Consider the following 27,403-nt stretch of genomic DNA (forward strand, 5'->3'; position numbering starts at 1 on the left):
TCTCTATTGGCAGCTCCCATCCCACTCAGTAACAGGCAGCCTCACGATTGGCTTCCTGTTGCTCCCCAATGACGGGTCCGGCCCCTGGCAACCAGGGAAGCCACCAGTGGTCCAAATCACCACCCCGCAATGCTCATCACCCACGCCAGGTGCCCTCACCCCAAAATTTTTTTCCCTCCTGGCTGACCTGGGCCTATTTCTGCGGAGAGTCTTGTGGCTGCATCCGGATCGGGCCCATTAATAATCCGACCCTGTTTACGACCTGCAGGTAACTAACTTGTTTTGTGAAATGATTTAGTTTACTATTACGCTTTGATTAACTTTGGCAGATTTTGCTGAACCTTTTTATTGATAAATGGCGTAATTGTTTTAGAACGCACTTTTAATTAGAATTCCTCTAGATCAGGGGTAGGCAACCTGTGGCTCTCCAGGTGTTTGTGAAACAACAAATCCCAGCATGCCTTGCCACCTATCTGCTGGTTATCTACTGGCAAAGCATGCTGGGACTTGTAGTTTCACAACACCCGGAGAACCGCAGGTTGCCTACCCCTGCTCTAGATAAATGGGCTGGTTCTGACGTGTTCCGTATTCAAAGGACCATTGCCAGTTTGACCTATTGAGCCAATATTTAATTTTGAATAGACGAATCATAATAAAGATAAGTGAAATGTTTCCACAAATTTAGGGTCTTGTGTAGAGTCAGGTGAAAGTATATTTGTGTAGAACAAAATATGAATTTCACTACTACGCGTGTGCACACAAAAGACTCTGTATGACGTATAGATCACATTCTGCGTACACGACTCCTTACACTTATAGATTCGAATCGAGGGAGGCAAGGAGCGTGCAAGTGTAGCGCAGGTACAGTAAGGGCACGTTCAAGTAAATGCAAATGTTTTAAGTGTTATAAACAGGAGGGGTTGATACACAATTAGCTAATCATCGTCATTGCTTATCTTGTTGCCAGCCCTAATGCAAAATATGCTTCTCTTGATAGACGTACGTATCTGTGTATGTGTAATGTCTAATTGAGTCACATTTATGTAAACGCACCCTTACTGTATGCTTTCCCCCCTCCCTTGGTGTAGGGAGATGAATGTCAACGATGCCCAAAAATCTGCACAGGGGCATAAGCATACTAATTTTTGGAGATGGTTAATAATATTTAGTGTAGTCATCCCAAGGTTGCAATTTACCTTCTCTGGCTCTGGATCCTTGGACTTGTTACTACATGAGACCCACTCTCTGTATTTAAAGGTGCAGTATGTCTAATCACTAAAGTCTCTTCCTGGGTTTTCCTGCTACTGGAATCCAACAACCCAATATTTACAAACATAAACCCTTAGAGACCTGACACAAGCCTCCCAAGTAGTTTGGAAGCAAAGGGGAGGAGAGTAAAAGAGCTGTAGTTGGAGACACAGATAGGGTTACAAGATAGTTTATTGAGGACACATTGGTCTTATTCATTAATGATAACATTGTATATATGAGCTGTTTCAACTGTTATATAAATTGAGAGATACATTTACTCATACATGTGAATGATATCTTATAGTGGGTATATACCTTGTGCTCAATAGACTGCATATTATTGGATTGTGTATTGTCCCTATTAGCAGCAGAGACACTTACATCTCTCTTATTCTGTGCAGCACAGACCTTCACATGTGTTTATTTTAAAGGAAAATTCTATTTGACTAAATGAACTGAGGTCACACTCACACTTACTCCTAGCCACACTGTGGCTATTATTAGCAGTGAGCACTCACCCTTACATGACTGTGCGGCATCAATTATCCTCCACTCACACAATGACATAACTGTAACTCATCAGAATTATTTATATTAGAGTATATGTCTTGCAAATATGCCTTTGACCCGCTTCCGGGTCCTCCACATGATCGTAAGACAGGATCCTTCATGACACATAAGCTACCTAATTTTACTTAGATGTTTGCCATGCCATTATATACTTAAAAGAATTTTTGCTAGAATAGCTTTTGAAATGTTGTCTCATATTGTATCTGAACCCACTCTCCCCAAATCCTCCCCTTCTTCCCTACTCCAGTTTTAAACAAAAAACAAAACAAACAAAGGAGAAACACTATGTAACTTAGTGTTGAAAAAATGAATGTTGGCTATGATAGAAAGGTGTCAGAACATACAGAGCATCGCAGCTTGCTGCGTATCTGCAGACCGGTCTGACAGTGGTCAGCATGGGCCCACAACCGCCGAAAGTGCCTACAATGGGCAGATGAGCGCCAGAACTGGACCATGGAGCGATGGAAGAAGGTGGCCTGCTCTTATGAATCACGTTTTCTTTTACATCATGTGGACAGCCGGGTGCATGTGCTTCATTTACCTGGGGAAAAGATGGCACCAGAATGCACTATGTGAAGAAGACAAGCTGGTGAAGGCAGTGTGATGCTCTGGGCAATGTTCTGCTGGGAAACCTTGGATCCTGGCATTCATGTGGATATTACTTTGATACGTACCACCTACCTAAATGTTGTTGCAGACAATCATGGCAATGGTATTCCCTAATGGCAGTGTAGAATAATGTGCTCTGACACACTGCAAAAATTGTTCGGGAATGGTTTGAGGAAAATGACAAAGAGTTCAAGGTTGAGTTTGTCTCCCGCTGTACCGGCTGGTCCCACAGAATTGGGGCAGCCTTGTTCTCAAAATTCAAATCAGTTTACCTGTGCCTGAGACAGCCATATCTCTGCCTGGGATTGGAGAGCTACTAGCTGAGTAGCAGAAAGCAGTAAGATAACTCTGTCTAGGTTTGAATATAGAGGCAGTAGTATAGGCTCTGGTTTGATTTTGCAGGTAAACTTCCTTTTAGTATTTTGGATATTGCACTAGTCTCTGATGATATTGAGAAGTTAGGCTCATTGATGGCATTGAGAAAAGTCTCTGCACTAACACAACTCACAAGTAGGTTTGGTGGACTAGAAGCTTGGTGCTCTACTGACAGCAATGGAAGAGTTCTCGGTTCAACTCCTAAGGCTGGTTTAATTTTTAGGCATTTGAATGTTGCACCAGGCTGGTTGATAACATTGATAAAAATATCCAGAAACACTGATGGCAAAAGCTAGTTTAGTTGTCTAGTAGCCCAGTACTTACTTGGCTATGATGGAGATGTCTAGAAGCCAGGTACTCATTTGGCTGTGATGGTGGAGTTTGTTACTTGAATCCCTAGAAGTGTTCCCTCTTACTACCATGGATGTTGCACCAGGCTGGTTTGTGACATTGAGAAAAATACATGGGCTGGCCCAGCAAGCCACCACCATTGATGGTGGAGTCCCAGGTTTGAATCTGCAGACTGGTATCATTTTAGTACTTAGGATAATTCACATGCTTGGTGACATTTATAAAAGTCTTACCTCCTAAAGATACTGTGCTGGGTCACTGGACTAGTACCCATGTGCTCTACTAGCAGATATGTTGAAGTCCTGATTTATGTCCCACAGACAGCATTGTGTTAGTACCTTGGATGTTGCTCCAGGCCGGTTGATGACATTGAGCATAATCCTCCCACATACTTAGCAAACAAGCTGGCTCTGCAGATTTGTGTCCAAGTTCTCTGTTCACAGCTAATGGTGGAGACTCTGGTTTGAACCCCCAGACTGTCTTGTTTTTTTAACTAGCTTGCCTGATGCACCAGTATAAATTATGATACTGAGGATAATCACTTACATAAGCTTAAGATGGCTCAGAGGACTAGTCTCCTGGTTCTCTGCTTGTAGAGATGGTTGAGATCTTAGTTCAAATCCACAAACAGCTGTAGCTTTTGCACCTTGGATTTTACACCTGGCTTGTTGAAAACATTGATAGAAGTCTCCCCACTTTCTTACACAATGTGTGGTAGCTAAGTGGTTAGCATGTCTGACTCACAGTGCTGGGGTCATGAGTTTGATTCCCAAACAGGTCCTCATCTGGGTGAAGTTTGTATGTTCTTCCTGTGTTTGCATGGGCTTCATCCCACATGCCAAAAACCATTGGTCCTGGTGTGAAATTTAGATTCTAATGGGTCTGGCACATGTGTGATTGAGTTCTCTGTACAGTGCTGTTTAAAATGTGGTTGTATATAAATAGATGATGATGTTGGCTCAGATGACTAGTAGTGGTGTGCTCTAGATGGCTGTGGTCCTGGTTCAGAATCCCTCTTTATTCACAAGTTAGTGGGCAAGCAGTAAAGTGCTCGACAGCAGAGTTCCCATCAATAATGATAAAAGAATAGTATAATGGCAAGTTAACAATGTAAGAAAGAGTTCTCTTTTCATAGATTGGCTGTTAGTACTTTTGTACACAACAGCCAACTATATTAAAGAATGCTAGACAAACAAGTTAACACATCATCTAGAGAGACCCCAATAACCAGGCTGATGACAAAGGAAAGCTCATCAAGCCTGTCTGGGGGTTCAAACCAGGACCTGTAGCATCACAATCCAGCAACCTGGCTACTAGCCAACTGAGCCAGTACATGATAAAACAAGCCACAGTTGGACTTTTATCAATGCCGTCAAGGGGCCTGGAGCAAAATCAAAGGAACTATAAATGTTACCAGACTGGGGATTCAAACAAGGAAATCCAGATTAACTGTAAACAGATCTCCTATCTACTGGGCCACCAAGCTAGAAGACATTTGTTGCATATATGTAGAGACTTTTCTCATGGACTTCATCAAACCTGTTGCAACATGAAACGTGCTAAAAAGGAGGCCACTTGGAATTCAAAGCAGGGCCTCTACTATGGCTGTCCATGGGCACCTCACTACTAGTCATCTGACATAACTTATACTCCTCTCAATGTCTTCAATGAATTTACTGCAACATGCAATTTACTAAAGTGAAAGCAGAGAGGGGATTCAAACCAGTGCCTCCTCTATCACTACAAATAAGGAAACCTGGCTACAAGCCTGCTGAGCCACTTCCTTCCTAAGCAAGCTGCTGTCCAGATTCTCTTTTCACATCTAATGGTGGAGGCTCTGGTTTGAACCCCAAGATTGGCTTCTCTTAACTACCTTGCCTGATGCATCAGGATGAACTATGACACTGAGGAGGCTGCTTTCATAAACTTAAGCTGGCTCAGTGGACTACTGTCCTGGTTTTCTGCTTGTAGAGATGATTGAGGTCTTAGTTCAAATCCACAAACAGCTGTAGCTTTTGTACTTTGGATTTTACACCTAGCTTGTTGGGGACATTGAGAAAAGCCTCTCCACTTGCTCATACCATATGTTGGCTCAGCGGACTAGTAGCCTGGTTCATCTCTTGTAGAAGATGATTGAGGTGTTCTTAGTTCAAATCCACAATCAGCTGTAGATTTTGTACCATGGATTTTTACATCTGACTTGTTGAAGATATTGAGTAAAGTCACCCCCACTTGCTGACACACACATATGTGGGTGGCCTGGTGGCTAAGTGGTTAGCACGTCTGCCTCACAGTGCTGGGGTTATGAGTTTGGTTCCTGACCATGGCCTTATCTGTGTGGAGTTTCTATGTTCTCCCTATCAAAGTGCATGTGTATGTTCCTGATTGAATTGTCTGTGGAAAAAGTGGTGCAATATAAATTGATGATGTTGGCTTGGACAACTAGTGGTCAGGTGCTCTTCTGACATTAGGTGGCTGAGGTCATGGTTCAGGTACCTCCTTGTACATTGGTTGGATCACCTGGCTGGTTCATGATATTGAGAAGAATGGTCTGTCTTTATTCCCATCAATAATGATAAAAGAATAGTATAATGGCAAGTTAACAATGTAAGAAAGAGTTCTCTTTTCATAGATTGGCCATTAGTACTTTTGTACACAACAGCCAACTATATTAAAGAATGCTAGACAAACAAGTTAACACATCATCTAGAGAGACCCCAATAACCAGGCTGATGACAGAGGAAAGCTCATCAAGCCTGTGTGGGGATTCAAACCAGGACCTCCAGCATCACAGTCCAGCAACCTGGCTACTAGCCAACTGAGCCAGTACATGATTTTTGAACAGCAGTAAGACTTTTATCAATGTCATCATGGGGCCTGGAGCAAAATCAAAGGAGCTGTAAACATTACCAGGCTGGGGACTTGAACAAGGGAATCCAGATCAACTGTAAACTGATCACCTACCAACTGGGCCACCAACCTAGAAGACTTTTGATGCAGATATGGAGAGACTTTTCTCATGGACTTCATCAAGCCTATTGCAACATGAAATGTTCTAAAAAGGTGGCCACTTGGAAATCAAAGCAGGGCCTCTACTATGACTGTCCATGGGCACCTCACGACTAGTCAACTGAGCTAACTTATACTTTTCTCAATGTCTTCAGTCGACCTATTGCAACATGCAATTTACTAAAGTGAAAGCAGACAGGGGATTCAAACCAGAGCCTCCTATATCACTGCAAGAAGAGAACCTGGTTACTAGCCAGCTGAGCCATTTCCTGGTTTAAGCAGACTTCTGTTTTGATTCTACTTTCACAGCTAATGGTTGATTCTCTGCTTTGAACACCAAGACAGGCTTCTTTCAACTACTTTGCCTGATGCACCCGAATGAATTATGTCACTGAGGAAAACTACATACATAAGCTTAAGCTGGCTCAGAGGACTAGTATCCTGGTTTTCTGCTTGTAGAAATGATTGAGATCTTAGTTCAAATCACAAACTGTTGTACCTTTTGGAACTTGGATTTTACACCTGGCTTATTGAAGACATTGAGAAAAATCTCCCCACTTGCTTACACTATATGTTGGCTCCGATGACTAGTAGCCAGGTACTCTCCTGTCATCAGATGGCTGAGGTCCTGTTCAGAACCCTTTTGTTTTTTGCATTTGCTGGTGCACTTGGCTGGTTCATGACATTGAGAAGAGTCTTCCTACTTACCTGAAGGGTAGTCTGTCTTTATTCACATTGAGGGTTAAGTTAGTGGGCAAGCAGTAAAGTGCTCAACTGACAGCAGAGTTCTGGTCAATATTGAGAAAATAGTAGTCTAGTATAAAGGTAATAATGTAAGAAAGAGTTACCTTTTTGTACATTGGCTCTTAGTACTTTTGGCCACAACAGTGAAGTTTATTAAAGAATGCTAGACAAATTAATAGATTATTACTACCGAGAGAGAACTCAATAACCAACCCACTCAGCAGACTGATGACATACAAAAGATCATCAAGTCTGCCTGGGGATTCAAACTTGGACCTCCACTATCACAGTCAGCAACCTGGCTACTAGTCAACTGAGCCAGTACATGATGTAAGCAGCAGTCAGACTTTTATAAATGCCAACATCCATGTTGTCTGTCTGTCTTCCCCTCCCTTTAGATTGTTCGCTCCTTTGAGCAGGGCTCTCCTACCTCCTTTTTCCATCACTTTCAACTGCGCTCTCCAGCTACTCTGCTCACCTCCTCTCGTTCCCTCTGCCCTCTGTCTCCTCTCGCTTCTCTCCGCTCCCCTCAGTGACTCTCAACCTGTCAGGGTGGTCCATGCCCACCCTCTTGGGCCATAGTTACCCGCCTATACTCACTTTTCCCCTCCCTCCCTCTCTTTCATGCTGTGCCTGAGCCCCCAGAGTTATAGTGCTTACTGTTACTTGTACTGTGCTGTTTCACCTTGTACTGTGCCATTGTTTGTCCTTGTACGGCGCTACGGATACTTTGTGGCGCCCTATAAATAAAAATTAATAATAATAATAATATTATAACTTGTTTTTTAATAAATTTAAGAGCTACTTTTTTCACTTCAACCAACGCTCTTATTTGATTTGCCAGTTTCTGACCCATTGAGGCATTTAAACCTATTTTGTCTTTCATCCGGTCTGGGGGACACTGCTTACCATGGGTTGTGGAGGGGAGCTTGGGAGTTGGCACCTAACTAGTTAAACTTTAGTACTGCTGGCAAACCCCTCCCCTCTACAACACCCCTGCCTCTTCCTGTCCAGTTTTTTTTAGGTGCTCTGGAGTTGGGGCAGCGTTTTTTAGTACTTAGTGTAAGTTTTAAAACTTTCATTTCTTTTATTTGATTTTCATTTTTATTTCAGGTGGCAGCGCTGGAGTGTGTTCTACTATAGAGAAAACACTCACAGCTGTGCAGCGCAGGCATTCCCCTGTCAGATGAGAGCCAGCGGCTCTCACTGACAGGGACAGGAGAAGGAAGAGTGGGTGCCTGATTTAGGAGTGACAAGCGGTCTCACGGACTGCTGTCACTCCTCCAGCCTCCCCGATAACCGGTGCTGCCATTACAGGCATAGAGCGCCGGTTATCGGATACTTAAGATGTCCAGCGGCCATCTTGGATTTCATCAGTCAGCGCTACGGAGAGAGGAGGAAGGGGGCTATACCAAAATCCCCCCTCATACATAGGAGGGGGCATCAAGGTATCTTTCGCTGCGGAGACCTCAGTCTTAGAGGTCTCCACTACTCTGCCACCATCACAAGGAAGAATATTTTTTTTTTACAAGTCATCTTTCGCTGCAGAGACAGCATTACTGAAGGGGGTGGGAGCTAAAGCATAGAGTTCCCCCTTCCTTCCAGAGAGAGATGGTCTATCCCAGCCTTCTGGCGCCAAGAGAAGCCCGGGAAGAGTGAACAGAGCTGAGGGAGCAGGCACAGGATACTGCTGTTGGACTTCTCCCCTTTGTGGCCTATGGGCTAAGTATCTGATTTATTTAAACACACAATCGGTTTTGTTGTGCACAACTGGGCTAGTAAGGGTTTACATTATAGTCACCCTACTTGCCTATACATATATATTGTGTTTAAAAATTTTACAAGTACAACTTTTATTCACAAGATTAGTTGATTACTTGTTATTCACTCTGTTCTCTCCCTGCATTACGCTCTCTCTCCATCTCTCCACTACAGCTAATTAACTATTTAATCTGTGTGTTTGGTGTGCTTTCCTTATTATGTCAGATAAGGGAAAGGGCCCTATGGCAAAATATTTCACATGTTCAAAATGTCATGTAAAATTACCTTGTGGGCAAAAGGACCCTTTGGCGCTCTGCTCTGCATGTGAAGCAGGGGTTCCCACTGCGCATACCCAGCAGGTTTCAGCCCCACCGACGGAGGAACCGGCCTGGGTGACCTCCCTGACACAGTCGGTTTCCTCTTTAGCTCAGATGGTTTTTCAGTCTAATCAGTTGCTAACTACTGTAGCAACTTCGGTGGCTAATAATGCTAACCCACAATCAGACCTCCCAGCTTCCAGTGGATCGGGTTTGCCGGGACCTTCCTCATTATAGCCTGACCCAGCCCCTGTTCTTACAGAACCGGCATGGTCTACAGCTTTTTTAAAGGGGTTGAACAAGCTTAACCAGTTGCTTGATTCCTCTAATACCCCGCCTGCTAAAAGAAAGAGACCTAGATCAGTAAATCCCCTCATGGTCCTATCAAACTCTGAAGAAGGCTCTGAGGAAGAGGGGAAATTTATTCGGATCCTGACCAATTACACCTATTGGAACAGGAAGACAATCCCAAAAGCCAATTTGTTAATGATTTGGTTTTAGCGGTTAGACAGGCGTTGGACCTCCCAGAGCCAGAGGATCTTACCCCCAGAGACAGAAGTCTCTTTAAGAAGGATAAGAGAAAGGCCAGCCATTTTCCCCCTTCTGCTGAACTTAGGGTTATTGCTGAAGGGGCATGAAAACAGCCTAAAAGAAGGTTTTCTATTCCTAGGAGATTCTCCTCCCTGTATCCATTACAGGAGGAAGAGGTGGTTCGCTGGGAGACTATTCCCAAAGTAGATATCCCTATTGCCCGCTTGGCAAAGCATACCTTACTCCCAGCTCCTGGTTCAGCATCCCTTCCGGACGCCAATGACCGCAAGGTTGAATCCCAGCTTAAATCCATTTTTGCGGCTGCGGGTTCTTCTTTCAGACCTACATTTGCCTCAGCTTGGGTGGCTAGAGCCATGGAAGCATGGGAAGACCAGCTGGCAGAGGCCTTACAGGACTCCGAACTTCTTCCCCTAGCCCTGCATTTGAAGGAGGCTTCGGGGTACCTTTATGAGGCAGCCCAGAACTCAGCAGCGGTTTCCTCTTCCATTCAGGCGGCCTATTTCAGCAAGAAGGACGCTATGGCTGAAATCCTGGGAAGGTGATGCGGAATCAAAGAGGTCCGTTGAAACTATTCAGTTTTCTGCAGCAGGTTTGTTTGGCCCGGAATTAGATACCCTTATTTCACAAGCTACGGGGGGCAAAAGCACTTCCTTGCCAGTATATTCTTACAGGAGCTGCAACCCACGGGCCAGCTCTTTCCGTCAGCCCTTTCGGGGGACCTCCTCTCATAGGGGACAGTCCTTTAGAGGCAGACAATCCAATTCTCGAGGCTCCTCTACTAGGGGGAGATCCTCGTTTGCATCTAAGCGCCAGGCCTCCAAGACCCAGGAGAAGCCTGCTTCCTGATGACCACCCTGTACCACAGGGGGCCCCAGTGGGGGGACGTCTGTCTCTGTTTTGGGAACAGTGGGCAGCGTCTTCCCAAGATCCTTGGATCCGGGGAATTATTTCAGAAGGGTACAGGATAGACCTGTTAGGCCCGGCTCCACAGCGTTACTTCCAGACCCCGCTACCCCGGGATCCATTAAGAAGACAGGCTATACAGGATTGTGTCGCTTCTCTTCTGCTTCAGAAGGTCATCTGCAGAGTTCCAGATTGCCAGAAATGTCGGGGTTTCTATTCCAACCTGTTCCTAGTCAAGAAGCCGGGCGGCTCCTTTCGTCCCATCCTAAACTTAAAGGGCCTCAATGTTCACTTAAGGGTGGACAGATTTCGAATGGAATCTCTGAGGTCAGTGATAAACGGCCTAGAGAAGGATCAGTATATGGCGTCCATAGATATAAAGGACGCATACCTCCACGTTCCCATTTGGATCCACCATCAGTCCCTTCTCAGATTCTCGGTGGGATCATTCCACTACCAGTTTCGGGCCCTCTCCTTCGGCCTCTCAACAGCGCCAAGGGTCTTCACGAAAATTATGTCAATAATGGCAGCATGTCTTCACCTGCAGGGAGTTCAGGTCGTTCCTTATTTGGACGACCTACTCATCAAGGCCTCATCAGAGAATTGCCTACTTCATCACTTATCCCTCACCCGAGCGGCTCTCGAGGGCCACGGTTGGCTGATAAATTCAAAGAAATCCCAGATGGTTCTGTGTCAGCGCATGGTTTTCCTGGGACTCATCATGGACACCAGCAAACAAAGAGTGTTTCTCCCAGTAGAGAAGATCAGCTCTATTCAGACTGTAACTACTCAGGTTTTGTCTTCCCCAAGCCCCTCAATGCATTTATGCATGAGGCTACTCGGAAAGATGTTGGCCTCCTTCAAGACCATTCCCTTCGGTCGAGCCCATTCTCAATGTTTCCAGTGGGATCTATTGTCGAAGTGGTCAGGATCACACCTACACCTGGAACTTCAGAAGATCTCCCTATCCCCGAGGGCGAGAGAATCTCTTCAGTGGTGGCTGTTTCAGGATCACCTGAAAGTGGGCAGATCTTTCGCTCCATGGTCGTGGATCATAGCCACGACGGATGCCAGCCTGAAAGGTTGGGGGGCGGTAATCCTGCACCTCCGACTCCAAGGACGTTGGTGTGTTCAGGAATCAGCCCTATCAATAAATGTATTAGAATTGAAAGCCATTCTCTTGGCCCTCAGGGGAGCACAGTCCCTTCTTCAGGGCCACCCGGTAAGAATTAAAGTCCGACAATGCCACGGCCGTGGCATATGTCAACAGGCAAGGAGGAACCAGGAGTGCAGCTGCCATAGATATAGCTGTTCAAATATTGGTTTGGGCAGAGCTATATGTTCCGGCAATATCAGCAGTTTTCATTCCAGGAATAGAAAACTGGGAGGCGGACTATCTAAGTCGAATCCAGATGATGCCGGGGGAGTGGTCACTCCACCCGGAAGTCTTCCAGTCTCTGGTTCAGAAGTGGGGTCTTCCGGACATAGATCTCATGGCTTCCAGGCACAACAGGAAAGTTTCAAGGTTTTGCGCAAGGGCAAGAGATCCCCTAGCGGTGGCAGTGGATGTCATAACTATGTCATGGGAGTTCAGGATGGGATACCTGTTTCCTCCAATTCCCATGCTTCCTCGCGTCCTCAAACGAGTAAGGCAGGACGATCTGCCAGTAATACTAGTAGCTCCCTCTTGGCCGCGCCGAGTGTGGTACGCAGACATATTGTCTATGGCGGAAGGACCAGGGGTCCACCTTCCGCATTGAGATGACCTTCTTCTGCAGGGTCCATTCCAGCACCAGAGTTTACCTCAGCTCAGTTTAACGGCATGGCTGTTGAAGCCAGCCTCTGCAGGTCCAGAGGTTTTTCTTCCAGTGTAGTTAACACTTTGATGTTAGCTAGGAAACCCGTTTCATCTCGCATCTATCACATGATTTGGAAGGCCTACATTAGGTGGTGCGATAACAGGACATGCAATTCGTCCGCTTTTCGTATTCCTCGCTTGTTAGCTTTTCTTCAGGAGGGCCTGGAAGCAGGTCTCAGATTAGGTTCCCTAAAGGTACAGGTATCGGCACTTTCAGTATTTTTTCATATGAAATTAGCTGATTTGCCAGATATTAGAACTTTTCTTCAGGGAGTCTTGCACATACAGCCTCCTTATGTACCTCCTACAGCTCCATGGGATCTCAACATGGTACTGGATATGCTCAAGGGGCCTCCATTTGAGCCTTTGAGCGAGGCAGATTTAAAGTGGTTGACCTGGAAAGTCCTCTTTCTTTTGGCTATCGCATCAGCTCGTAGGGTTTCTGAATTAGGAGCCTTGTCCTGTCGAGAACCTTATTTGGTTTTCCACGAGGACAGAGCGGTGTTAAGGACCCTTCCTTCTTATGTCCCGAAAGTAGTGTCAGCTTTCCATCTTAACCAGGAAATTGTAGTTCCGGTTTTCTCATCTTCTTCTCATTCAGATAAACAATCTATGGATAAGTTGTATGTTGTTAGGGCTCTCCGCATATATGTCAAAAGAACTTCCCAGATTAGACGTACTGACTCTCTGTTTGTCCTTTATGACGCTAATAAGAGAGGCTGGCCAGCCTCAAAACAATCCATCGCAAGATGGATTACGTCTACCATCAGACAGGCATATGTAAAGGCTAACCGTCCTGTGCCGGAGAGACTTACAGCCCATTCCACCAGATCGGTAGGGGCTTCGTGGGCAGCAAGGAATGGAGCTTCTGCAGACCAGCTTTGCAGGGCAGCCACCTGGTCCTCTGTCCACACCTTTACAAATTCTTATCAGTTTAATGTTTTTGCATCAGCTGATGCAGATTTCGCTCATAATGCTTTACGAGTGGGATTTTCAGAGTAGTCCCACCCTTAGGGGGCTGCTTTAGAACGTCCCCATGGTAAGCAGTGTCCCCAGACCGGATGAAAGAGAAAAGAGGATTTATGTACTTACGTTAAATCCGTTTCTCTGATTCCGTCTGGGGGACACTGCGATCCCTCCCTTCTGTTTTTCTTCTGTGTGCTCTTGTTTGACTGCCCTTTTTATCCTTGGGCTTTTTAAAACTAACTGGACAGGAAGAGGCAGGGGGATTGTAGAGGGGAGGGGTTTGTCAGCAGTACTAAAGTTTAACTAGTTAGGTGCCAACTCCCAAGCTCCCCTCCACAACCCATGGTAAGCAGTGTCCCCCAGACGGAATCAGAGAAACGGATTTAACGTAAGTACATAAATCCTCTTTTTTTACCCATCTGAATGTTTGGCAAGGATGGGGGTGGAAGTGTTGGATACAGCTGAATGATAGAGACATTAGTGTGTTACAGACCACAGAAAAACACAGGCAATACCTTGCAATTGTATCTCAAAGGTATCTAGTGTATAATGTTCTGTAGGAGTGGCACAAGCCAAAAAATGATTCTTTACGTTATCACTAGCACAAATATATACAATGTTTTTAGGGTGTTAGAATTGGGGTAGACATTAGGCATCAGCCAAGATTAGGCGTCCAATAGGACTTGGGGATTGTGCATAGTTAGAATGTGCTAATATTATTGGTATATAAATGATTAGGATTAAGGCCTTATACCCAGCCACATACATTTATGTACTAGCGTTTACATACGTATCTCTCTTCTGTTCTGTATAAAACATACTGCAGTAAAGTCTTCGAGGAATGAACACAACAGACGATGCTTAAAACATTCACAATTTTTACTCCAAAAATAAAACCGTTGATATGATTTATGAAGCGGACGTGTGTGGAGAAATTTTTGTTTTTGGTCCCTGGGTGTCCGAGTGACTTATTATAGATAAGTTATGAAATGATCTTTATATCTTCATGTATATAACTCTTTAATCTTCAGCACGGACTGGCTCCACCATTCCTCCCAGCGCTCAGCAGCGAGATGCTGCTGGGTCCTCTCCTCTCGGATTCTGGTCAGCGTCATCTCTGTATCTTGTAGAAATTTCTAAACAGGGAACATGCAGATATTATCATCTCCCATTCTTTCCCGGGACACATAAGAGATTTAAATCCCTGACTGTCGCTCCGGTCATTGCTGGTATATCATATGTGTATTTCCTTGTAAAAAACAAACATTTTTATAAGCTGTACTACACCGTGACGCAGTATTTGCTTACTTATCAGAACAGATCTACTTAGTCAAAATGAAACTGCAACTCTCCAACTCCTAAATGGATGCTTGGCAGGGGAGCAAATGATCCTAATTCTAAACTTATTAAAGGCCTGCTCAGTGGAAGTGATCCAGAGTCATAGAGAGTAGAATGTAAGCTCTCACGGACAGAGGCCTCTACCCACTGTCTTGTGTCCGTCCAGTCTGTGTTCCTTGTTTGTCCCGGTCATGTCTGATGCTGAATTGTTTCTGTATGCCGTGCGATTGTTCTTCCAATTGCCTCCATGTGTGTATTATTCTGCTGTGTACCCATGTACTTGTAATGTCTCCTGTTCTCATGTATGTCATATTTATACTACTATGTCGGGCGCTGCGGAATCTGTAGTCCCATACAAATAAACGTTAATAATGCTAATAAAATATTGTTACATCATACGTTTTCATTGGTAGCTCACTGGATTACCCACAAGGTAACATAGGGAGCAGCCAATGGTCTGTGTCACCAGGCCAAAGCTCAAGCAACCCTACTCAACTAAATAGTCAACTGCAGTCAAGATTACCTGTTACCTCTCCTATGCCTCGTGTATATGTGTGTGTATATAGTCACGTTAGTCAGCCAGAGACTCCGGTGTTACATATTGAACATTAACCGTGTAAGCGCCATCCCGGGCTTCCAACGTGGAGACGTGGCTCAAGGTGGTCTTAGCAGTGGTGATGGAGGCAGTTGCCAGGCAACCAGTAGTATCTTCGCCCTTTGCTTCTGCAGAGTCCTTAAGTGAGATTCCTGGCCAGACCCTGGGGAAGGGGGGGAACAATATCACATTTTAATTTTGCACAACTGATTTTGCCAACCCCCCTGATTTGCTTGTAAAGTATGTATTATATCAGTACTGATATCGCGGTATCGATGTCTGACTTGAAAGGGGTCATCACTAGAAGGTAAATAGGGCAACAGTGACAATGAACCTAAAGAACACAACATTCACCAATACATATCATGGTACAGTTCAGGAAGGGAGAATTCATCTCTCAGGGTCTTATCAATGGGCACATGGGTAAATGGCAAAATCGGGCTTAATCCGGTCATCCGGCCAGATTTGTTCTGCCATTGTATGATCCTGTTAGTTTGGCCGGGAGTTGATAGAAGCCTTTTACATTGGATTGCTTTATAAGGTATCTCAGTCACGTTGGGGGCACACACACTACAATATCATGCTGACTGTTCTACATTGGCTGCGATATTGCCGTGTGTGTCGTCAATTTAACGCTGAATCAGCTGCTTTTAGCCAGAAGATGCCGATGGTAGAGCAACTGCCGACAAACAGCTACAAGTAGAAATGTATATAATACAGACATCTAAATTGCTGGCGGACATTGGAAACTGTCACTGATGCATTTGGTAATGTTATAAGCTGCCTTTGCACATTAGATGTATTTGTATTTTAGGTTTATTAAAATTATTATCAGCTACCTCGTGCTTCTTGCATTGTCAAATAGATTTAAAAACAGTAAGTCTAGTGTGCATAGAAAAAAAATACTTCCCCCCATGAATCACAGCTTTGTCTCATATCTTTAGTTATGACAAGTTGTTGAAATGCTGACATCCATGTATGGTGGTCGTGGACTGTGTTACCTGCTGCCCCGCTCAATCAGTGACTGGTGCTCCGAGTCTTCCAAGGGACGGCCCGCATGCCTGCGTCTGATCAAGCTGGACAGCTTCTGCTTCGGGATCTCAGTCTCTGCAGGGTAATTACAGTCATCTATGGAGTCACTCGGTATTAAGTAAATGTAAAATAATGACTTTTAAAGGAACACTATAATTATATTTTATCGTTTAAACTTATATTTTCATGTTTTTGTTTCCTGGGGCCCAATCACTGACCTGCCCCCTCCGCAACACAGGATCTTCCTATAGTAAACATAGGCTTAAGACTCGACCCTATATAATAAATGGGGACAATGTGTCACAACGTCACTACCACCAGCGTCCCTCCTCCGCCCAGGTGCCGTGTCTATACTAGCGATCATCTATTGCTGCTCTCTGTGGCCATGCCGTCTTGCATGCTGGGACTTGTAGTTTAACAACAGCCGGAGAGTCAAAGGCTGACTGAGTCCTACTGTACACAACACAGGCAGCCCATGGCTCTCCAGCTGCTGTGGAACTACAAGTCCCAGTACACTCATACTTGTAGTGGCACAATGGCAGGATAGGCACAGGCTGCTTGTGTTTGTACAGTTGGCGCTGGATTACGTCAGATCAAGAACAAAAGGCCAGACAATGTCTAAGTGGGGGAGGGGTGGGTAGTGTACAATTTCTGTAAGTGTGGGTGCACTTATTTATAACTTACACTTTTAGGACTAGTGGACAGGAGTCTTTTGTAGGTCCAGACCCCCACAGCCCAAGCGTTATCTGGAAGAACCCCAGGTCTTTTTAGAGTAGGGTCGGTAATCTCTAATAGGGGAATGTGTCATATTTTTGTTTCCCCCCCTCCCCCCCTGGGCAATCTGGGAGCTGGTAATCATTATAAAGGAGGACCCCACTGCTGTCATTATCAGCCCACACTTGGGATCACTGTCCGCAGGGCGTAATGTGCCATACTGATGCATCACTGCCACCTACTGGCGGGTAAGACGTCGTCCATGGTGAGGACCTCATCCAGTTTCAGCAGCATGTTCTCGGTGAGGGACGCTAGTGACGCGGTGAAACGCCGGATACTCTCCGAGACACAGTCCTGTCAATGTGACCGGCGTTATTTACATTTTTATTACAATTGTTAATTAAATGGCATATTTAAGATGTTAAATAATCAGTTGCTATATACAGAACTTACAGTATAACCTATATAGTCTAATTTAAGGGAGATGCTTCATTTAAAAAAAAAAAAAAAAAAGTGGATAAAGTAATCTAAATTGACAATACTCCGCCCACAATGGGCTTTACTGTAGTGGGGGCTATAGATGGATTTACATGGGCCAAGTAAGCTAATTCTGCTAATTGTAAATTATATATGTATGTAAAGAATCAATCACTTGCTGGAAATAACTTACGTCCTGGTTTGTAAAGTAAAAATAAGCCTTCAGGGTGAGTGACATATTTGAGGTGTCCTAGTTCCCTGTCGTTTCCTACCTGTAAGTGTCTGGCGTTACGATCTATCCCCTCCGTCTCCTCCCTCTGCCTCCTCTCTTCCTGCTGGCAGATGTTCTCTAGAACCTGAGCATTATCAGGGTGTCCCAGGCTGGGTCTCAGCAGGTTCCTCAACTCCTCCTGGAAGACAGAAGACAGGTCCATCAGTGCAGCTCTTGTGTTCCATCCTTATAGCAGCTCCTCCTGGTGGAGGCAACACATCCTGCGCCAAAGTTACTCGCTCCGCCATCTGACAGTTGTGAAGTCACAATAGCACCTGCAGACCACTTACGTTTCATGCTGCAAGCTCATAAATGAGCATTCGTGATGTTTAAACTAAAACGTGCATTTTAATTTAGGGTCTCAGGATAAATGAAAGAAAGGGCCGAGCCGTTCCTGTACTTGAGTTACAAAATAAATCAATATTCCTCAACCGACTTATACACAATTGGCTGGAAAGTGTTAAGCAAGAACCTTTGTTTTTTCCCACTTGTCAAGGTCCTTTGTGAAGAGCTCTCGAGCCTGTTGGATGTTGGTTTGCATGGCCTCTAAGTGTTCCCGTCTCTGGGTCTCTATCAGAAGTGGTGGAACCTCTCGTATCAGCACCTCCACCTGCTCCAGCTGCTCCCGGAACTCTGTAGATTGACATGTAAATGTCAGGGTAACATGTCTTTGGTATAAACGTGATAGCACCCGAGGGGCAACTTACCCAACAAGCAATTGTTGTAATACTCCAAAGCCTGTTCCTCATACGACTGAAGTTTGAGCACTAACATGTCGGCACAATCCTCAAACGTTTCCTGGAGTAAGTCCGGGCGTCCAATGGGACGACGCTCCTTCTTTTTATAGAATTCCTATAACACAGGATTTATATGAAAAATAGACTTAATGTTTATTCAAATAGTACCGTGTGGTCCTTTGTAAACTGTAGCAAAAACCTACTGTATGTCTCTGTATTGTCTGCAACTCAAATAGAGAAAAGGATATATGCAAACAATCAGACAATGTTTACAAAATTCCAGTGCAGTGTTTACATATAAACCGTTTACACGCAAACTGCATGGTGCAATATAATGTTTACAGGGCAAAAGAGATTACAGAAGTGAGAAACTCCCTGATTCCTGCCCCCAGACCCATGTATCACTAATTACAGGTATGTATATGAGCACAATTGTACAGATTTACATAATATTCACTAGCATCAAGAGGTGATAGCAGAGCATTGTACCAATAAGTAAGATTGCCAGTCACATTCCCCTATGCCCGTTGTCTACCTACCAATGCCCTTCAATAGTGAGTGGTTGCGAATATTGGGGTCTCCAGCCTACTTTATATTACCCCCTTACCGTATAACACTTATCTGTTATATATAATTAGGCAGTTCCTTTACACCAATATACCTACAATTAGCACTAATATGGGGACTATTCATGTAATGTAGCAGCTGGTGGGGGCTATTATTTTAATATGATGTCTCTTTTAATTAAATGTGGAACTATTAGTGTAATTTTGGGTTGATAAGAACTATTCATATATTGTACAGGCTAATAATATAATGTGGGTTTTCTGTAATAAATTTGGGGGCTAATAATGTAATGTGGGTTTTCTGTAATAAATGTGAGGGCTAATAATGTAATGATCAGGCTAGTTGGGGTGAAGGAGGCCTATTTATTAAATATAGGTGATATTTATTTAATGTCAGGGATGGTTGATACTTGATGGCTGGCAGCCTACAACTTGAAGGGTAGAACGGGGGAGGGAAGTGGCGGACGACTGAGAGCAATGTAGAGGAAGGGAGAGCTGAGGTCAAGCATACACACATCCGTCCGATTCATTAATATTCACGAACATTCATAGTTGCTAAGAAGATGGCTAACGTCATGCAGACTTGTAAAAAGCATAAAAGGGAGGAAATGGAACACAAGGTAACATATGTCTAGTGATGTATGGTCCTGATATCTGGTTCATGTGCAGATGTGTGCAGGTACCTCAGCCAAATACAGCAAGTTATCATTGCTCTCCCAGAGAATAGAAGTCAGGATCCCTTTAAAATTACTGTAAAAATAGAAAGTGCAGAAATATATATAATTTGTTCACAGTAAGTCAAAAACAGATTAAAAAAATGTATTTATTAACTCAATAAGAAGCTTCTCACTGCATTAATATTAATTATTAGTTACAACTTACTCAGATTCTTCTTTTTTCTCTCCAAAAATCTGGTATTTCTTATCCAACCGGGTGGGCTTCACAAGCTTCCGCATGCTGAGAAAGAACAGAGTGTTTCAGAGACAACGTTAACTGACGGGGTCACTACAACTATCACTGACTACATGGACAATGCCGAGGACCAGGACGAAGAGAAGGTTTATTAAAGAAACGTTCATTTTTAAAACTATTGATATTGTAAAATTTAACATTTTCCCCTTCAATCGTCCCAACTTACTGCTTATTTCCACTACTGGGTTGTGTTGGTGGACGTGGTACTATGGGTAGACTCTGATTTGATACTGAAACTGTGAAAAAAAGGGAACATTGAACATGAAAACATTTATTTTCATTTATACATAGTAAATACACTTAGCTCTGATTTATTGCACGGACTTATATATGTAAACTAGCTGTATCCTCCTCCTACCCACAGAACATTACACTACATAAAGAGGACCTGCCAAATAACAGAGGATTAGTAATAGTTATGTACTATAAAACGATGACTAACTGAATCTTTTACAAAACAAATCACCCCCCCATAAAAATACCACTAATCATCCTCATTGTTCACCTAAGAGAGGTCAGTAGGAGCACTCAGTATATTAACTGCTGAAATGACCAGTGCTCTGTCTCTGCACTAATACCGCCCATCCTGCAAATCACTGTAGACCAGTAGGGAGCACTGACAGAAATGATGTGTAGGGGGAGGCACTGCTGGAAGGACACAGCCCTGCCCAGCTGTAACACTATGTGATATAAGATGGGCAAAGTTGTGTCTTTCTAGTGCTACATGTCCCTTCTCCCTGTGCTGTAGACCGGTAGTGAGTACTGCCATGCTGGAGCGGGCAGTTGAGAGACATAGCGCTGCCCAGTCAGAATAGGAAGTGATTATCATATAAGCTAGACAGAGCTCTGTTTCTTCCCCTACACCCCAGTGACAGGACCCCTTTAATATTACAGTAAATTGTACATTATATAGTGGTTAGCACGTCTGCTTCACAGCACTGGGGTCATGAGTTCCATTCCCGACCATGGCCTTATCTGTGTGGAGTTTGTATGTTCTCCCTGTGTTTGCGTGGGTTTCCTCCGGGTGCTCCGGTTTCCTCCCACACTCCAAAAACATACTGGTAGGTTAATTGGCTGCTATCAAAATTGACCTTAGTCTCTCTGTGTGTAGGGAATTTAGACTGTAAGCTCCAATGGAGCAGGGACTGATGTGAACACTAGATGGCAGCAGAGTCCATTTCCCATCTAAATACTGTATAAGTGCATACCTGTCATATGTTTTTGAAATATAGAACATTAACAGCACAGCCTAAGGAAAAGACTAAATACAAATACAATGTACTTATTTACTTGAATTACGTGATGGACTCCAGGCGCGGCGCTCTCTGTGTTGGCGCGAGTTACCTCTGAATGCCCCAGTTTCCTCCCGCATGCCAAAAAACATACTGTTAGGTTAATTGGCTTCTGACTAAACCAACCTTAGAGCAGGGCCGGACTGGCCATCTGGGCATCTGGGCCGGTCCGGTCCCTGCGCTTCCACTCTCGCAGCTTTTTCTTCTTTTTTTCGCGCGATGTGACTTCATGATGTCATGGTGTCATGGTGTCACATCACGCAGCCGCACGGAAGTTATAAAAAAAAATGCAGCCGCCTACGAGCCGTCGGTCTGTTGAGGGCGCAGGGTGTTGAGGTGAGCTGGTGTGTCCGGGGATAGTGACAGGTACTGCAGGGGAGGGAGGGAGGTGGCGGGGGGCGAATGAGTAAAAATAACTGCAAGGGGGCAGTGATTAAAAATGTCTGCAGGGGGATGGGGGGGTGTAAGTGACAATGTCTGCAGGGGGAATTGGGGGTGAAAATGTCTGCATGGGGGGAAATGGCTGTAGGAGGGGGAAAATAAAAAATGGCCAATGTGTATGGGGGACAGTATATGACTATAATGTGTGTGGGGGACAGTATATGACTATAATGTGTGTGTGGGGGACAGTATATGACTATAATGTGTGTGTGGGGGACAGTATATGACTATAATGTGTGTGGGGGACAGTATATGACTGTAATGTGTGTGGGGGGACAGCATATGACTGTAATGTGTGTGGGGGGACAGCATATGACTGTAATGTGTGTGGGGGGACAGTATATGACTGTAATGTGTGTGGGGGACAGTATATGACTATAATGTGTGTGGGGGGACAGTATATGACTATAATGTGTGTGGGGGACAGTATATGACTATAATGTGTGGGGGGGACAGTATATGACTGTAATGTGTGTGGGGGACAGTATATGACTGTAATGTGTGTGGGGGACAGTATATGACTATAATGTGTGTGGGGGACAGTATATGACTATAATGTGTGTGGGGGGACAGTATATGACTATAATGTGTGTGGGGGGACAGTATATGACTATAATGTGTGGGGGGGACAGTATATGACTGTAATGTGTGTGGGGGGACAGTATATGACTGTAATGTGTGTGGGGGGGACAGTATATGACTATAATGTGTGTGTGGGCGACAGTATATGACTGTAATGTGTGTGGGGGGACAGTATATGACTATAATGTGTGTGGGGACAGTATATGACTATAATGTGTGTGGGGGGGACAGTATATGACTATAATGTGTGTGGGGGACAGTATATGACTGTAATGTGTGTGGCGGACAGTATATGACTATAATGTGTGTGGGGGACAGTATATGACTGTAATGTGTGTGGCGGACAGTATATGACTGTAATGTGTGTGGGGGCAGTGTATGACTAATGTGTGTGGGGGACAGTATATGACTGTAGTGTGTGTGTGGGGACAGTATATGACTGTAATGTGTGTGGTGGACAGTATATGACTATAATGTGTGTGGGGGGGACAGTATATGACTGTAATGTGTGTGGGGGACAGTATATGACTGTAATGTGTGTGGGGGACAGTATATGACTATAATGTGTGTGGGGGACAGTATATGACTGTAATGTGTGTGGGGGGGACAGTATATGACTATAATGTGTGTGGGGGACAGTATATGACTATAATGTGTGTGGGGGGGACAGTATATGACTGTAATGTGTGTGGGGGATAGTATATGACTGTAATGTGTGTGGGGGACAGTATATGACTATAATGTGTGGGGGGGACAGTATATGACTGTAATGTGTGTGGGGGGGACAGTATATGACTGTAATGTGTGTGGGGGGACAGTATATGACTATAATGTGTGTGGGGGGACAGTATATGACTGTAATGTGTCTGGGGGGACAGTATATGACTGTAATGTGTGTGGGGGACAGTATATGACTGTAATGTGTGTGGGGGACAGTATATGACTATAATGTGTGTGGGGGGACAGTATATGACTATAATGTGTGTGGGGGACAGTATATGACTATAATGTGTGTGGGGGACAGTATATGACTGTAATGTGTGTGGGGGACAGTATATGACTGTAATGTGTGTGGGGGACAGTATATGACTATAATGTGTGTGGGGGACAGTATATGACTATAATGTGTGGGGGGGACAGTATATGACTATAATGTGTGTGGGGGACAGTATATGACTATAATGTGTGTGGGGGACAGTATATGACTATAATGTGTGTGGGGGACAGTATATGACTGTAATGTGTGTGGGGGACAGTATATGACTATAATGTGTGTGGGGGGGACAGTATATGACTGTAATGTGTGTGGGGGACAGTATATGACTATAATGTGTGTGGGGGGGACAGTATATGACTGTAATGTGTGTGGGGGACAGTATATGACTGTAATGTGTGTGGGGGACAGTATATGACTGTAATGTGTGTGGGGGACAGTATATGACTATAATGTGTGTGGGGGGACAGTATATGACTATAATGTGTGTGGGGGGGACAGTATATGACTGTAATGTGTGTGGGGGGACAGTATATGACTATAATGTGTGTGGCGGACAGTATATGACTATAATGTGTGTGGGGGACAGTATATGACTATAATGTGTGTGGGGGACAGTATATGACTATAATGTGTGTGGGGGACAGTATATGACTGTAATGTGTGTGGGGGGACAGTATATGACTATAATGTGTGTGGCGGACAGTATATGACTATAATGTGTGTGGGGGGGGACAGTATATGACTGTAATGTGTGTGGGGGGACAGTATATGACTATAATGTGTGTGGGGGGGGACAGTATATGACTGTAATGTGTGTGGGGGGACAGTATATGACTATAATGTGTGTGGCGGACAGTATATGACTATAATGTGTGTGGGGGACAGTATATGACTATAATGTGTGTGGGGGACAGTATATGACTGTAATGTGTGTGGGGGGACAGTATATGACTATAATGTGTGTGGCGGACAGTATATGACTATAATGTGTGTGGGGGGGACAGTATATGACTGTAATGTGTGGGGGGGACAGTATATGACTGTAATGTGTGTGGGGGACAGTATATGACTATAATGTGTGTGGGGGACAGTATATGACTATAATGTGTGCTATTAAGTGAATGTGGGGTTGTTTGGGGAAAATTAGGTATATTTATTAAAGGAAATTATGAATTATTTAATGCATGAGATGGTTGTGGGAAATGGTTATTTTTATTAAATATAAATGCTATTTAATTTCTTGCTGGGGTTGTTTGGAGGGAGGGAAACAGATGTATTTATCAAATGTGAATACTATCATTTTAATGTTGGGGCTGGAGTAAGGCCTAATTTTAAAAAGTGGGTGTTATATTGATTTAACACCGCTGCTGGTTGGAGTTTTCTAAATTTCATGTAACCATTTTTTTTTCCAAATAGGGCCCCCAACATTCCAGGATGTAGACAAGCAGCAACTGATCTAAAGACACCAGCAGCCACAAGTGGAGACAATGACAAGACAGGTAAGAGAGACCAGGACATTCTGCCAACTGTCCTGAATTTGGTGGGTGACTGTCCCGCTTAGTCAGGATTTGGTCTGACTACAAGGACAGTTGGGAGGTATGTCCTACTTCACATTGTACTGCTTGTGAAGGCAGAACTGTGTGCACCTAATAGTAGTGCTCACAGTATTGCCTGTGTATTTGTTGAAAATGTGTCTAATAACCATATTACATCATAGGAGCCCCCCTGTCTTAAGTGCCCGGGCCCCCCGAGCCTTAATCCAGCTCTGGTTAGCAGGAGGGAGCGGATAGCTACTCCCAGTTCCTGGATAGGACACAGCCTGCAGAGCAAGGCGAGGAGCTCTAAGTCTCATGAGATGTATTAATCTTGTGAGACTAAGAGTTTCCCTGCTCACTCTACAGGAAGTTCCCACCCTGATGGATGTCAGCAGCATCAGAAGCATAGATAAGTGCAGTGGGCTGGTGCTGTTGTAATGTGTTTCTATGGTGGGGGGTGGCATGATAGGGAGGGCCTGATAAATGTAATGTTTTATTATAATGTATGTATCAATGACCCATGTTGACCATGTCCCCAACATAATGTGGGCGCGCCCCTGGCGGCGCCGCTGCTGTGCAGCGGCACACTGTTTTGTCCTGCTCCTCAACAGAGATGGGCCTGTATGCTTGAAATGCCAGGGCTGATTTTTAGTCCCAGTCCGGCCCTGCCTTAGAGTGTGCGCCTGTGTGGTAGGTAAAATAGATTTCAATCTCCACTGGGGCAGGGACTGATGATTGAATATTCTTTGCAAAGCAAAGTAATATGTAGGAGCTATATAGTAAGAAGACAGAGGTCTGATTGGGACCAAAGGAACATAACTGCCAAGGCTGTGCCAGCTCTACACTAATTAAGAAAGAGGAAAGTGGGGGTGGGGGATAAAGGGTATTGGGTTAGGTAGATCAGGTGTGAGATAGAGGGGGAGCTAGTTAGGAGGGAGCCAATAGAAGAAGGGAGGGAGCAGTAGTAGGGACGGCCAGAGGCGACTACAGGAAGTTAAATGAATGGAATCCAGGAGTGTAGAGTAGAATTATTTTTCAGAATTCCCTCCCACATACACCACAGATAGGTTATAAGTTGTTTTGTATGTTAACGTGTTTCATTTGCAGACGAGACACAACAAGGTTGGAAAACGCTGCAGTCAGTGGCCATTGAGGGCCCAAGTGGGGGTCATGGGGATACCCCCCTTTGAAAGTGTGGATGAAATGCTTGATACCACCTTTATAGAGGGTCTTATAAGCAGCCTGGGTTAAGGGAGGTGAGATTTCTCAGGCCTGGAGACGTCAGGGGCATTGAGCGCCCCCTCTTGTTGGTTATGATAATTACAGTTATAGCTGGAGCTGACGGATGCTGTTTTCCAAACCACCTTTCAAAAGATTGATTGTAAAATAAAGCTGTGACCTCTTTTTCGACAGACAAATTTCATGCCTTTATTTCAAGGAAAAGGGTGTGGGTAGCAGGAAAGGGAGGGCGTCAGCCGTCAAGCAGTTAAGGTTAATATTGATTAATACTCATGAATATTCATAGCTACGTAGAAGGTGTCTAAGGTCATGCAGTAATTAGTGGAATAGAGGAGAAGCCATTCAGCTGTAACACACAGTATATGTAACATTAGTTTAGTTCTCTGCTGTCTGTCTAATATACAGTGTGGAGGTGACACTCTGGTCTGTGTAATGTGGTTCCACAGGGAAATCCTCCGTACCTGTCACAGTTGTCTGTTCTGCTTTTCCAACTTCGTGCTCTTGATGAGATGCCCCATTCGCCTGCTGTGTCCTGTAAATATGTGATAAATATCTGTATGTTTCACTGTGGCTGTTGCTGACTTTTTAATTGCAAGTTCAAGGCCACTACAATTGCAGCAAAACCGAAATTCAGTATGGAGCCTTTTACCATTAGCTAAAGCAAAACCTCCATAACATCAAAGAACGTGTTTGAGTTCGTATGCACCCTTATAATCTAGCCGAGCACAAGCTAAACTCTTTGAGGTTCCCTGACGTTTTCTTCAATTGTGTTACAGACAGGAAGTCTGATGTGCATGGAAGAGATGCTTCCTCAACAAATCACAGCTTTATCTGAAAAACATTTTACCAATGCCCAAAAGCTTGGCATTTATATTTATGAATGTGGCTGGTACCAGTTTATATAAAACAAATAGCAGTTTAGGATTAGCGACGTGAAGACGTGAGCTGGGCCTTTAAATGAGGAGAGGATTGTTTATTATAATGTGAGGTATCATAAAGTTCCTGTATAAATCATATGTCTTTCTAGTAACCCACTTTAGATTGTCAAACTGGCCAACTGGGAACTATAGTATTTTATTCCAGACTATCATAACCGGACAACATAAAATTTCATTCCACTCTACTGTAATACTGCATATGATTTCACTCTAGAGGACCAAAACTGGACAAGTGGGAAAAATAAACTCATGCCAACCTGCCAAAAATGGACAGACCTTGACCTTTCTGTAAACTGCCAGAAGATGACGACAAAGAAATATGACCTAGACTTATATTAGTGGAAGACATGACATCACTCTGGGGGAAGCTAGGGCCACATGCGTCCCTCTGAACCTTCACCGTCGGCCCCC

General features: G+C 44.3%; 1 protein-coding gene across 4 annotated transcripts in view; it reads right to left on the reverse strand.

The window, feature by feature from the left end:
• Window positions 1-14,127: 14,127 nt before the first annotated feature.
• Window positions 14,128-27,403, reverse strand: part of CCDC180 (coiled-coil domain containing 180) — a 54,050-nt gene continuing 40,774 nt past the window's right edge. For 3 of the 4 annotated variants that reach the window (XM_075185349.1, XM_075185346.1, XM_075185348.1), the window contains 11 exons: window positions 26,516-26,586; window positions 20,135-20,204; window positions 19,879-19,953; window positions 19,680-19,746; window positions 18,401-18,545; window positions 18,166-18,326; window positions 17,695-17,832; window positions 17,188-17,299; window positions 16,201-16,327; window positions 15,218-15,362; window positions 14,128-14,402 (listed from right to left, as the gene is read on the reverse strand). In XM_075185349.1, coding sequence (XP_075041450.1) covers window positions 14,271-14,402; window positions 15,218-15,362; window positions 16,201-16,327; window positions 17,188-17,299; window positions 17,695-17,832; window positions 18,166-18,326; window positions 18,401-18,545; window positions 19,680-19,746; window positions 19,879-19,953; window positions 20,135-20,204; window positions 26,516-26,586 — 1,243 coding nt within the window. In that variant the 3' untranslated portion in view covers window positions 14,128-14,270. The remainder of the gene's footprint in view (window positions 14,403-15,217; window positions 15,363-16,200; window positions 16,328-17,187; window positions 17,300-17,694; window positions 17,833-18,165; window positions 18,327-18,400; window positions 18,546-19,679; window positions 19,747-19,878; window positions 19,954-20,134; window positions 20,205-26,515; window positions 26,587-27,403) is intronic. The other variant, XM_075185347.1, reaches the window with a different exon arrangement.

This window comes from Mixophyes fleayi, chromosome 9 (assembly GCF_038048845.1).
Source record: "Mixophyes fleayi isolate aMixFle1 chromosome 9, aMixFle1.hap1, whole genome shotgun sequence".
Classification (NCBI taxonomy): Eukaryota; Metazoa; Chordata; class Amphibia; order Anura; family Limnodynastidae; genus Mixophyes; species Mixophyes fleayi.